Source organism: Manacus vitellinus, unplaced genomic scaffold (genome assembly GCF_001715985.3).
Source record: "Manacus vitellinus isolate BGI_N305 unplaced genomic scaffold, ASM171598v3 scaffold_64_pilon, whole genome shotgun sequence".
In the NCBI taxonomy this organism is placed as follows: Eukaryota; Metazoa; Chordata; class Aves; order Passeriformes; family Pipridae; genus Manacus; species Manacus vitellinus.
The window spans coordinates 2337961-2351753 of record NW_021940718.1 but is presented as its reverse complement, the minus strand read 5'-3'; the positions used below and the strand labels follow the sequence as shown (position 1 = coordinate 2351753).

The following is a 13793-nucleotide window of genomic DNA, read 5'->3' as shown; positions in this document are numbered from 1 at the left end:
TGCTTTTCCTCATTGTTTTCAGTCCCAAGTCTCCTTTTACTGCTGCCTCACCTTTATTCCTTACCAGGCCCCTGTTTCTGACTTTGTCAGACTGGCATTTTGCTCTGAAACAGTCGTACCTGAAAAACTCTCTTGTGTTGGCATCTGCTGCTGTTTCAGTGCCTACAAAAAAATTCAGCCTTTCTTTTGCCTTTTCCATGGCTTCCCTTTGCCTCTCTGCGAGCTGATTCCCTCTGCTGCATCTTTTTCTGCGACTATTTTGCACACTGTTGCTTTCAAAACCCACTGGCAGTGGGCTGGATTGGATTCTGCTGTCACTTGACTTCAGCACCCTGAAAGTCACAAACCAACACCTTTCCCCAGGGGCAGAAAAAGGGGCCTGGGTGAAAGCTTGTGTTTTGCAAAGAGCAAAAGTTGCCTTGAAAAGAGCTGTGTGGAAACCCCCAGCTTGTTGTGTGGAGGCACAAAATAAATCTCCCATCAGCCAGATCTGTGAATGTCAGTCCTGGCTCAGCTTTCCACGGAAAAGGAGAATTCTTCTCAGCTTGGTTGGAATGCCTGACTTATGAGTGGCTGCTCTGCTATTTGTGTCAGGAAGTGGGTTCTCCCAGGAAAGCCATAAAGATGAAATAAGTCAGCAAATACCTGGAGTGCTATTCATCTATCTAAAAGTGTGTATCCACAGGGATACAAATTTGAGCTCATCACCTCATGCTCCATTTAACACTCCACCTCTAATTCAAAACCCCTGCCTAAAAAACCTAATTGAAATAAAGGAAAAGGATGTGTATTATTTATTTATAATATTCCAGGTAGTTGCAGTTAAAAATATTTACAGAAACTGCAGATAAGGAGTAGTAAAGCAAGGATGCTTATTCTGCCTGAATCCAGGTGAAATCTCAGCTCTCTCTGCACTGGATAACTTGTAGTAAATAATAACAGTAAATAGTAAACAGTAAATCCTTTTCTGCCTCAGCTCACTGAGGCTGGTGTCCTTCCACCTGCCCTCTGTCACCATGTGCAGTCTGTAGACAGAATATGTCTCTGATGTGACACAGGAGCTTTGCAGAGATTATTTTTGTATTGGAGCTCCTGGGGGGTTTCATTGACAGGTGGTGTCAGTCTCTCAAAACGCAATTACATCTGAATTGTTGTGGAGATTTTTTGGAAATTACAGGACTGGTTTAGACAGTTTTATTCCTTTGAATATTTCCTGTGTTTAGTTTATTAATAACTTGTTTATTCTGTTGGGGTGAAATTCCTGTCATTCCTTGCTGCATGTGTGTCCATTCAGAGTGATCTGCCTCTGTCCACTGCACTTGGCAAACAGTTCACATGTACTTCTGTGTGGGTTTAATGGTGGTAAATCTTTACCAGCTCCTGACCGAGGCCAAACACAGTATTAATTACTAATTATGAGGCAGTAATTAGTTCCTTTACATGATAATGAATTTAGCATGCCTGATCTCCAAAGGCCTAGGAGAGAGGTTGGCATTGTTTGACTTTTACAAATGCATCTGCCAGAGCTGGGAAGCTTTGGGATTATTCTCTGAGTGATTTCAGTCAGCGAGATTCTTGTGTCTTCTGACATCTCCAGGGTAAGGAAGGTAGTTGTGAAGTCTGTGCTGGGAACATGCAAAGAGCTGCTCCTGTTCTGGGCAAACCCTGAGAACATTAATGTGTGTCTTTGTCTTAACAGTGTCATTCTTTGAAAGAGTGTGAGGATGCACAGCCTTGCAGCTCGAGGGTTAATGAGTGGGATTCTAACACACTTTGTTTTGTTTGTTTGTAGCTGGAGGTTTACATTTTACATCATTTCTTTCTTCACCGGACTTGCTGTCCTGTATGATGTGAGTACACAAGCACCCACCTGCTGTTCTACCCAGCCAGTGCCTGCAAGAATGGCAGAGTTTGTTGTCAAACAGGTCTTTTCAGACCTTCTTCTAGAGGTTTTCCACCCAGGTCAGTGTCTATCCCCTGCATAGCACACTTAGGAGACCACAGACATACTGCACCCTGCTTATTATAGGAGCTCCAGCTCAGAACCAAGATGTTTCCTCTTCTTCTGGCAAAACAGAAGAAAATTGGGATTGTGTAAAAGTACATTTCTGTGGGGTGAGACATGGAACACATCATGGAAGCTGCAGATATGTATTGTATCCAATACCTGTTGAAGGTAAAAAACTCAAGCTTCCCTGGGACCAAGGACTGCAATTTAGTAATTTTATTTGTTAATTTTCTTTTCCTTACCCGAGGTGTGACTGGTTCAAGTTCATGGCTCTGCCTTTTCTCTGATTTGATAAATAATGAGTTCTCTTGATGCAAATAGAACTGCCTCACTAGGCAGAAGAGGTAACAAGCCATGGGTGTGCTCTAATCCCTGAGTTGTAGGCACTGAGCTGGGACTGGGGGCACTGGCCATCCTCTGCCCATATTTTAAAGGTTCCCCTGACTCTTTTGCTGCATCTGGTTCCCTAAGTGAGCTTTCCAGAGTCTTCTGGTACTGTCTGAGGGGTTAAGTGATGGAAAATGTGAGGTCCCAAGACAGCAGGCACAGACTGTCCTTGTAACCTCGTTATTGTAACAAGACTTTTGAACTTACACAGACTATCAAGTCAGGATTTAAGGTACTCCAGGTGTATGAGGGTTATAGGATGAGCTAGCAGAGGAGTGAGGGTATCTGAATTCCAGAAGGCTGTTCTTTGAGGCCAGGTATTAAAGTGTGGTGGCCTGCTTGGCATTGTACAAGAGCCCTGTGGCAACAAGGGGGAAAATCAAGTTCTTCTGCATGTCATCTGACCTTTCTGTGGATGAGATGTAATTTTCACTTTTTGTGAAACTCTTGTCTTTATTCAATACACATCTTCCAATTTTCACAGAAAAAAAGGAGAAATCTATCCTGCAGACAGCACCTCTAGATCCTGTAGCAAATAGGATGTTATTCTGTTACCTAAATTGTGCCAAAATGACTGCATTAAAAAGAAGGACAAACAAATAACATGACAGGGCATATATGCATGTGAGATTTCATGACTTTCATGTGTTTACTTTGAAACCTGGGCAGTGTTTTAACATGCATTTGTTTTTGTGAAACATCCTTCTTTATTTGGAAGTAAGCAGATGTTTCAATTCTGTATTAGTAGCTTTAGACTGACAACAAAAACCTCTGCCCACGAGTCAGTGAAAGGAAAGTTCTCTTCCATAGGCCACCAGAAAACAGCTGTAGAGGAGGGATGAAACTCAGAGATCTGGGGTTCTTTTCTAGCTTGGGGAACACAGTATGCCATAGTTGTTTCATGGTTTTTATTTTGTCTTCTCTGTATGACATATCTCTCCTGGTTCTGTACGTGTAAGAATCTTTTAAAATGCTCAAAACTTCACCACCACAACCTCAAACTGCAACAAGCTGGTAGAAATCTTCCCTGAGCTATTTGATTTGAAACTGGGCTAAACAACACGTGAGATTTCAGCACAATAGCCACAATTTGGAAATGTTACAAGCAGCTGCAAGTCCTTGTTGTGGAAATCTCTTGACAACTGAATTCCAGACAGTGTGACCAGCTCTGCCTGTAATAAAAGACAACAAAGTCTGTAGTAGTAACAAACTAAAGGAGTTAGACAGTTGATAAGAAGAGGATTTCTCTGATATTCTCACATTCACATTGCATTTTCATTGCAGAAACCTTGGCTTTGGGACCATAGGGAGTGCTGGACAGGGTATCCACAACAGGTGAGTCACAGGAGGGAAAATTGCTGCTATAAATCTTGTATTGTGTTTCAGTATCTTTTGAAAATCAGATTATATTAGTGACAAAAAGAATTAAATTCAAACTTACGAGCCCTAAGAATTCAAACCCTCATCTAGGGGAGAATATCTTTGTACCTGGTGTCATCTAAACACAAGAGAGGATGAGTCAGCAGAGCAGGAGGAGGCTGCAGAAATAAAGGGAGAGTTCTGACCAGCTGAGCCAAGAAGCAGTAAATTGGGAATGTTGCAGTGTTATTTAGTTTGCAGAAGAGGCTGAGGCCTGAGGAGAGAAATAAAGACTTCAGTGGAGGTCTGCAGAGCAGAGGACGTGCTCTGCACGTGGTGGGCTCCAGCTGTGCTGAGGAGTCATGTCCACAGTGCTCCCAGGGGAGTTTGTTTCCCAGTGGAAATACAGGAGCAATACAGCATCATTCCCACTGAGGGCAGAAGATGCTCTCTTACAGTTTGACAATGTATATATTGATTTTTTTTGACAACAGCACTGCGAGAAGCTGTCTGGCGAGTTGGGAAGTGTTACATCTCTTACCAGCCCAGACCAAAACACCCTCTGGGTGTTCTGCAAAGTGCCAGCTAGGCTGAAAGTAGCTTTTAAAGCTCTGTGCTGGCTGCTCAGGAATCTGAACAGTGCTGAAAAAATCCTAAAAGTGTTCAGGATCTGCCTGGTGGTTCCCCAAATATTCAACGTGGTGTGGTGAAGTGAAATTTCCCCTGATATTTGATTTCACATTGGCACAGATGACATTTAATAAATGACCACGTGGTTCAGTTCAAGTATTTCCCCCTGTAGCTGCAAGAACCAGCTTTGTTGGTTTGGTCGTCTGAATCTTTTGCCTCAAAAGGAGTTTTCACTTCCAGCCCTTGCACTACTGTATCTGATGGATACTTCCCTGTCTCTCCCTCCCTCACAGCCTCTCCAGCCCTCCCTGTTCTGGTACTACATGCTGGAGCTCTCGTTCTACTGGTCGCTGGTCTTCACCCTGCCCTTCGACGTGAAGAGGAAGGTGAGGGGCAGTCCCAGGGGAGAGTCAAGAACAAACAGGACACAACCTGAGTGCTCAGGACAGTGATCTCCAAGAGCATCCATACACTGTGTGTACAGTGCTAGTCTGAGGTTTTGTGTGACTCTGTCCTTGCTCATTGACAGGAATTTCCATTCCCAGTCACTGTCTTCCTGCTCCTCTGGGAAGTGGAGAACACAAACCCTGGCATAGAAAGTTGTAAACTACTGCAGTTCTCCATCCAAACTTAAAATCCACATGTAAAAATTTGGCTTCTGTGACTCTTCTAGGCTGCACTGATCACAGAGACAGAAAAAGAGCTGGTTCTCTGCCAGTTAAGCTGCATGTGTTCCAGGTGCCAGTGCCCCAACAGACTGCAGGGCACAGCATCAGACCATTGCTGGTGGAGGGAGAGAATGTTCTTTGTTGCAAGATCCTCAGTTTACACCATAAACTCTTCACTCCTGGGTCTCTTGGTTGCCTACATTTCTAGAATGTGTTTGGTAAAAGAATTACATGGGTAACACCCATAGTGGGAGGCTTCTTAGTCACGGGGTAGAGAGGTATCATTGCTCCCTGTAGGAGGCATGCTTGGACCTGGGCAGGAGGTGCATTATGAAATTTATTCTCTGCTGTTCCCTTTCTCACCAGGATTTCAAGGAGCAGATAGTCCATCATGCTGCAACCATCTTCCTGATCAGCTTCTCATACTGTGGCAATTACATCCGCATCGGGACGCTGGTGCTGGTGATTCACGATGCCTCTGATTGCTTCCTAGAGGTGAGCCCCACAACCTCCCTGCCAGGCAAAAAGCCCAGTTAGCAGTGGTGCTCTCCAGCCTGAGGGTGTCCTTTCATCTGGCACAACGTGGGCCAAGCACTGGGGTGTTCCACAGATCCCTGGTGCTGATCTGCTGGCCCGGCCGAGGGTGCCCTGCAGAGAGCTGGGCAGGGCTGTGGTTACCCACAGGCAGGTTGTGCTGTGCCTGTGTCATTAACCTCCTGGAGGGTGTGCAGATGCTGTTTTATCGTTCTTTCTCCTTCCAGCCAACTAAGATATTCAATTACATGAAGTGGAAAAAAACCTGTGACAGCCTCTTCATGATCTTCTCCGCTGTTTTCCTGATCAGCCGCCTGGTCGTTTACCCTTACACGTGAGTCTGTTCGGTCAGGGGACATGGAAAAGCTGCTTTCTGAGAGACAGGAGAATGAGCTGGGTGCTGCAGCCTTTGCTTCTCAGTCCTCAGCATGTGTGCCTGCCTTTTGCACAGGCAGAAGTGCCACATGGCTGTTGCACCTGCCTTGGAGTTTATAGAGTAGTCTTGAAGCCCTGAAGGGCCCTGCAGAGGAGGAGTCCTGGGCCTGTGGCTCTACCCTGTGTATTTTGGGTGGGGAACTGAGAGTTGGTTCACATGTGTTATAGATAAAGATGGAAGTGTTATAGATAAAGATCCAAAACTTCCTCTATGATCAGAACTTTCTGTGGCTTAATTATGGCCCTACTAACAACACGTTTTCCCTCCACTGCAATTCCCTCCCTTTTGCAGAGTGCTGTATAACACCTACTATTACTCCATGGAGATATTCCAACCCTTCTTTGGATACTACTTCGTGAACACCCTCCTGATAATTCTGCAGCTGCTCCATGTCTTCTGGTCCTGCCTAATTATTCACATGGTCTACAAGTTCATCCTCCAGGGCACGGTATGCATCAGTCTGTAGTACCCTTTCCATCACATGGGGAGAGAGGGTCCACCTTGGGAGCACAGGGGTCCATCTGGGATGGATTCCTTCTTGCCCTAGTGAAATTATACATGTACATTCCAAACAGTGAAGTGAAAGGAAACTCAGTATTATTAGGGAGAGTTGACCCCCAAAATTTTTATGAGTCACTACAACGTTGGGTCCACTTCTGATGCTTGTATTCAATGAAAATGTGGATTGGACTCCCAGAGATATTTCTGTGAACAAAGCCAGTGACATCTGAGTAAAGATCCCAACACCTGGTGCGGTGTGATTTGCATTTGTAACAAAACTAAGAAGTGAAGGCAAGGGAAGTTGTCATGATTGGTGAGGCCAGTGGAAAAGTTCTTCTCTTATTGTACAGGATTTTTGATTACAGTGTTACTGAGACCACAGAATCACAGAGTGGCTGGGGTTGGAAGGTACCTCTGGAAGCCTTGTCTGTATTTTCTGACTCAAGCAAGGTCACCTAGAGCAGGTTGCCCAGGACAGTGTCCAGATGGCTTTTGAGTACCTGCAAGGATAGAGACTCCATAACCTCTCTGGTCGCCCTGTGCCAGTGCTCCAACACCCTCTCAGTAAAAAAGCATTTCCTGATGTTCAGGGGGAGCCTCCCGTGTTTCAGTTTGTGCCCATTGCCTCTCGTCCTGTCTCAGGGCACTACTGGGAAGAGCCTGGCTCCATCTCCACCCCTCCCCTTCAGGTGCTGATCTACACTGACAAAATCCTTCCTTTCTGCAGGCTGAGCAGTCCCAGGTCTCCCAGCCTTTCCTCAGGGAGATGCCCCAGTCTCTCCATCATCTCTGCAGTCCCTCCCTGGACTCTCTCCGGTGTGTCTCTCGCAGTGGGGAGCCCACACCAGGACACAGCACACGGGCTGTGGCCTCCCCAGTGCTGAGGGGAGGATCCCATCCCTGCCCTGACAGGCCAGGAAGGGCAGGGGCACAGCAAAGGCTCGGGTTCAAGGCATATCCTGGAACCTCCAGGTGTTTCTTAGGGAAGGTGATCAGCACCCGTCGTGTTCTGGTGTCTGAGGTTGTTCCTCCCCAGGGGCAGGACTTCACTCTTGCCCTTGCTGAACTTCACAAGGCTGTCAGCCCATTTCTCCAGCCTTCTGGGTCCCTTGGAATGGCAGCACCATTCCCTGGTGGATCAGCTGCTCCTCCCAGTTCTGTGTCTCCAGCAAACTTGTTGAGAGTGCGCTCTGCCCCATCATGGAGGTCATTAAAATGTGTCTTACATGGATTGTGTTACAGTGCTGAAGATGTCTCCAGAGTAGGTATTTCTGTCTAATCCAGCTGCCTGGGCTCTTGCTGCAGCAGCAGAGGGAAACAGGCATGCCCAAAGCATGGTCCCTTCCATCCTGCACCTGGCAGTGCTGTTCACTGGGCACAGAGCGACCAGACACGAATATCTGAGCTGCAGCTGTATAAACTGAAGTGAAATGCATCCCACATCCCACTCTTTCTGGCCTGTAGTATTTGCTGGGAGTCCAAACTGCTGCTCAGCATGAAATTCTTCCCAAAATCAAAGCCATGACCTAATGGCATTAGATTGGCCACGTGCCAAGGACGCAGTCCAGGGGTAACTGGTCATTGCCTCGTGGGAACTGACCTCAGAGCCCAGGATGACTTGTTTTATTAGTACCCAACTGAGGAATTCTGCCTTATGGGAACTGAGAACAAGCATTAAAGGCTCATCTTCGTGCATATTGTCCCCAATTTTCTTCATCTGCTTTCCCTTTATCTGCTACCTCAAGTAGCACAGAGCAGATTACTTGCAAATCAGGAAACAGAAACTTCACAGGGCAGAAAATAAAGATGCAACTGAAGATGGCCTTTTATTGTTTTTCTGATTCTAGTGTGGGTTGAATTACCATTGCAGTTATTGTTGTGTAAAATGGTGAGGCAATAAATAGCCTTATTAGAAAGGAATGAACCATCAGGGAGGAAAATATTGAAGCATATCCAGGATTTTTCCTGGTTTATCTAAAAACTAATCTGCTGGATTTGATGTAAAAATATATTTGAGAACTTTCCATATTGAGCAGTGAACTGCAAAAATAAATCCTCCTAAACAGATCTGTCTCAATGATAATATTTAGTAGCCTAAAGCAGTATCAGCAAGAATACAGGACATTCTCCCCTTTTTTTAGAGGCATGAAACTCTTGATCCAGTCAGAAGTTCACAGTCTTCTCATGGGCCTTTCTGGTCTCCAGTTTTCCTCTCTGGCTACAGGATTACTATCACCACCTTCTCACATGATGTTCCCCAATCCCTGGTGATTAGAACTCAGCTTAGATCCTGAAGTACAAGTTTCACTCCCTCACAGAGGGAGCAGCTGCACAGTTCCTTTGGGAATCTTGCCAGGTTTAAGGTCTCAGCCACATTCTCTGGCCATGAATTGATAAACTTAGAAATATTGACTATTATTTGTCCTTATGCTGCAGATCCAGACTCCTGCATATTTCCTGAACTGTCAGTTCCTGAGGGACCTGAGGCACAGGTTGTTCACAGCAGATAGCATCTCCTTGGAGGCACTTTGAATTCACTGCAAGTTTAGATCCTTACAAATCCTGTCTGCATCTGGCTGTAGTGATCTCTGGAAAGACCTTCAGACCAAATAGACTTCTCAGTGTTATCTGAGAGATCCCAAAAAGAACAGACAGAATAAATGGAGACTAAATGTCTGTGCAGCACCAGACATGCCCTGGAGCAGTTTCCAAAGCTCAGGTCACAGAAGGACTTTGCAGCTTTCCCTCTTTCCAACAAGGAGTGTGACACCATGAATTTGTCCCCAGTTTTGGCATCTTGTATGGCAGAGTAGAAACAGCCTGAGAAGTCAGCAAGTGCTGGGCTGTCTTTTCTAAACTGTCATTTTATCACATGGTTTCTTTTTTGTCTTCCTTATCAGGCAATTAGTTAAATACTTACAAAAGTGGATTACAGGTCTCTCAGTCAATAGCAAGAGGAAAAACCTGAATATAAAACTGGATGTAGTCAGAGTGGAGAGGCTCTTTGTTGAGCCTTTGGTTTGTCTGAAAGCACATGCTTCCAGCCTGTCCCAAGCAGGGTTCTTAGCCTGCAGCCACCCAGGCCAAGTGTGGGCAGAAGATAGAGCCTTGTCCCTTTTGGAAAATGTAAAAGAGCTTGATTAAACTGCCTCCTCCATCCTTTCCCCACGTGCAGATGACCAGAGCAGCAATGTGGATCTCGTCAGGCTTACACTGTTGTCCTCAGTCCTGGGCATCTGTGGTTTGGTGCTGCTTTTCAGCCTGTAATTCCTGAAGTTTATCAGGAGCACAGACAGGATTCCACTGAGACTGAAATCAGAGATGGGGAGAATCTGTTCCCGAGGGTGATGTGAGAGCTGAGGGGCAGAGCAGGACTGTGCTGGGGGCGAGTGGCTGAGGCAGAGGTTCATCCTGCTTGGGCTGTGTTTGTCCTGCTTCTCACTTAACCTGTCTTTGTAGATGGAAAAGGACATGAGGAGTGACACAGAAGAAAGCGACAAGGATGAAGAAAGAGAGAAGATCAGGGAGAAGGAGAAGAACGGGACCACGTACTTCAGCAACGTGACGAGCAACGGCCACATCCAGAGGAACGGGGCCGAGCCCCTGAGCAGCAGAGCCCACCTCGCCAACGGCCACGTCAAGGAGAGATAGCTGCTGTCCACACAGGTCTGGCCTTCAGAGAACACAGGCCACCCTCTGTAGAAACAGTTTTGCTCACTGTGTAGACAAAATGGAGTGCAATTGCAGTATCCTAGAGCTGAATTTCTGCTTCCCCTAAACAGAAGTGTTTGTAGTCAGTGATACTTGAAGGAAGTTTTTGGTCTTCCTTCTGTAAAAGCTTACTGTAGGTTGTAGCCTTGGAACAGATAGAAAGGGATCAAAGTGGTTTGACTTGTGTTAGACTTGTACCATAGTTGTTGTCAAATGTTTTAATCTTGAAAAATACTTTAAAAATAAAAAGGTGGATAAACTCTGGCGATGCCAAGTTTTACCCACCTAATGTTGTTTGATAGGAATCTGTTTAGCCTGGATCAGCCTCTGGAGGCCCTGGCCCATTGCAAGTAATGGTTATGCCTGACAAGTGTGAGACTCCATATCTTAACACTGGGACACTTCTTTTGAAAAGGCAGGTGCCCTGTGACACTTAGAAAATCAAAACTGAGCCTAGGGAAATGAAAGCTTTGGAAAGACGTAGGAGAAAACATGTTCTTCTCAAAGGAAGTGCTCCATGTGCCAGTGGCCAGTTTTGTAAGGGTATGGATCTCAGTCCCTGTTTGGGGTCAGCATTATTGCCTCAGAGGTGGGAACTCCAGAGCCCAGGCTGGAGGAGTACCCACCCAAATCACAGTTGGAAGAGCTGGAAAATCCAGGCAGCTGTTTCACAACTGTCAGGTAATCCTTGAAACTTTTCTCAGAAGGAAACAGTCAGGAGAAGGGAGGTGACAAGGAACTGTATAATCTAGAAGACAGCACTGATGAACATGCTCACGTTTTCACCCAGTGTGACTGGCACAGTGGGAAATGTTTACAGAGTCAGCTTGTGGCAAGAAGGGAATACATTTCCCCTGTCCTCAGAGCAAAAAGGATCCAGAGAAAATCTGCTGAACCTTATGGAATAATGCTTTAACATAGCCTTCTAACTCTAGGGCTGTTACCTAAGTGTGTCAAGAGCAGCAAGTGTAAAGCAGTGATCCATGAAGTCATGATGCAGTGCTGCTGATTCAGTTTGTTTAGATGCCATATCTTGTATCCTGTGTAGTCTTAGATTTTGGATTCTGCAATCCCTTAAAATATTTAAATTAGTATTACATGAGTTTCTGTTTTATGGGTCAATTAATCTATGAAACCAAAGTATTAACAGATTCACTGTAATGAGTGCAGGGACTTAGACTGCCAAGGCCATGCAGACACTTCCCTCTATGTGCCCAATGTTCACTGGGGGGGGGAATAGGACATAGACCAAGGAGATGCCTTATTTGAGGAGGTGGTGCACATGTTTAAATTAAAAGGCAAGTGACAGCATGGAAAGACAAGAGGGTTTTCATCAATCCACTCAGGCCACCTGAGATGTGACTGAGAAAGATTTGATCTGAGCTTGTGTGTGCTCATCTTCGGTTTCGGTCAAAACTCATTTGGATGATTGGATTTCTAAACTGGAATTGGATAATTTCAGAGGGGAAAAAGTGGTTCCAGTACGGGTAATTCCAGGGCAGTAACGTGGTGTGAGAGTAGAGCATCTGCTCCTGCACTGTCATTTAAATCCATGTTTGCTGAAGATAGGTTGCCTCTGAAACCTTGAGCTAACTGGAAGTTGGAAGCACACGTTCTGTATGCTGTGAACTGAGTGTAGGACCTTGCCCCTCTGCAGGTGGTGTGCTCAGGAGGGATGGTTATATATCATTTTGTACTACTGAATGTAAACATTCTTTATAAATAACTTTTAAAAGGTTTGATAGTCTGTGCTCTTTTCTACTTCTTTACCTACCAGGAGGTCCCCTGGCTGGCTGCACCTTACAGGTGGACATGTGATGAGGGAGACACGTGTGGGTGCCATTGCCAAGGGGAGGGTGTTGCACACCCAGGACACACAGGCACACTGAGCTGTGCCAGCAGAGAACTGCAGCTGCCTGGTTTGTCTCCTGTGTGGTAACACTGTGTTTGGCCCTGGAACAAGGGACAGTTTGGGGCACCCCTAGACTAGACCTGGGGGCAGGCCAGGTTCCTTGGTACTGCCAGTCAGTGGCAAGTCCAGGATGGCAACACTGGGGAGGTGCTTTGGCCTTGCAAAGATAGGAGGAGAGTAGTTTATTCTTCTTATTTGTGAGGTTTTAGAAGGCTAGGGAAAATCCCTGTTGTAAAATCATACCACCTCTCCTCCGAGGAGCAGAAGCTTCCCAGAGTCTGCACAACGCACCGTGGAGCCACTTATGTTGATGCCTGTTGGATTTGATCTGATTTGTTGATTGAGATAAGATCATTAGGAGGCAAATCTGGTTCTTGTGAAAGGATACATCAAGGATACAGGAGACTGTTGGAAATGTGTAAGAACTACTGAGTGCTGTCTTCAGCTGAGGAACTGAGCCTGACAAGTCACCAGGGTACATCAGCTGCTGAATTTGTTTTCTTGCCATCAACTTGCTAAGGCTGAAAGAAGCTCTGTGTGCATTCAGCTTCCTCCTCACACTGCTCCACCTTCTCTCTTTACATCTGCTCCAGGGCTGAGAAGCTTCTGAGTGGCGCGATAATGTTTATGAATTTAGTGTATCCGTCTCCTCACTGGGGGCATCACAGGCCCCCACACAGAGCAGCTGTTATAGAAAACCTACAGAGAACTCTGTCACTTGTCTGCTGAGAAGCCCAGCAGATCAGATCACAGAATCACAGCATCATTTAGGTTGAAAAAGGCCTCTGAGGCCTCTGAGATCGAGTCCAATCTTTGACTGGATCCCCTCCTTGTCAACCAGACCAGAGCACTGAGTGCCATGTTCAGTTGTTTCTTGAACACCTCCAGGCATGGAGACTCCACCACCTCCCTGGGCAGCCTATTCCAATGTTTAACAATGCTTTCCATGAAAAAATTCTTCCTGATGTCCAACCTGAACCTCCCCTGGCACAGCTTGAGGCTGTTTCCTTTGCTCCTGTTACTTAGGAGAAGAGACCGACCCCCCCCTTGCTACGACCTCCTGTCAGGGAGTTGTAGAGAGCAAGAAGGTCACTCCTGAGCCTCCTTTGCTCCAGGCTAAACAACCCTTCTCTCTCAGCTGCTCCTCATAGGCCTTACTCTCTAATGGAGACCTCCCTTCCCAGATGGAGCACTGGGTGCCACGTCAGGACCTGACTCTATTTCCCCTCTGCCTTTATCCCCTGTGTGCACAGAGGAGATGTGCATCACCCAGTGTGTGCACCACGTGATGTTAGTGCCACTGTGGGAGATGAGGCATCCAGCTGCAGCTGAGCCATGAGAAAAATAGCATTTACTGATGCTTCCAGGCTGCTTGTGTGGCGAGTGAGTCAAGGTCTGGCACAGTGTGGCCCCCAGGCTGGCACCTGTGCAAGCCTAAAATTGTGGCTGACGTGAATCTGCTGACTCCAGTAGGTGTGGACAGCTGGTGGACGTTTTGGATCTTTTCTTAAGAATAATTTGGCGCAGTTGTTTCCTTCCCCCTGCACACACACACAGTAAACTTCAGAGATCTGCAGCCACCACATTTTTTCACTCAGATATGTGTGCCCAAGGGAACCTTTCCTTGGATGACTGCACTTGGAACAA

The 13793-nt window shown here is 46.2% G+C and overlaps 1 protein-coding gene across 1 annotated transcript in view; it reads left to right on the top strand.

Moving 5' to 3' along the window:
* LOC103758031 (ceramide synthase 4) overlaps positions 1-11972 on the top strand; it is a 42257-nt gene extending 30285 nt beyond the window's left edge. Inside the window, exons 6-12 of the mRNA XM_008924234.4 lie at positions 1793-1850; positions 3680-3730; positions 4678-4770; positions 5419-5547; positions 5814-5920; positions 6314-6470; positions 9983-11972. Coding sequence (XP_008922482.3) covers positions 1793-1850; positions 3680-3730; positions 4678-4770; positions 5419-5547; positions 5814-5920; positions 6314-6470; positions 9983-10174 — 787 coding nt within the window. The 3' untranslated portion in view covers positions 10175-11972. The remainder of the gene's footprint in view (positions 1-1792; positions 1851-3679; positions 3731-4677; positions 4771-5418; positions 5548-5813; positions 5921-6313; positions 6471-9982) is intronic.
* The last annotated feature ends 1821 nt before the right edge of the window (positions 11973-13793 follow it).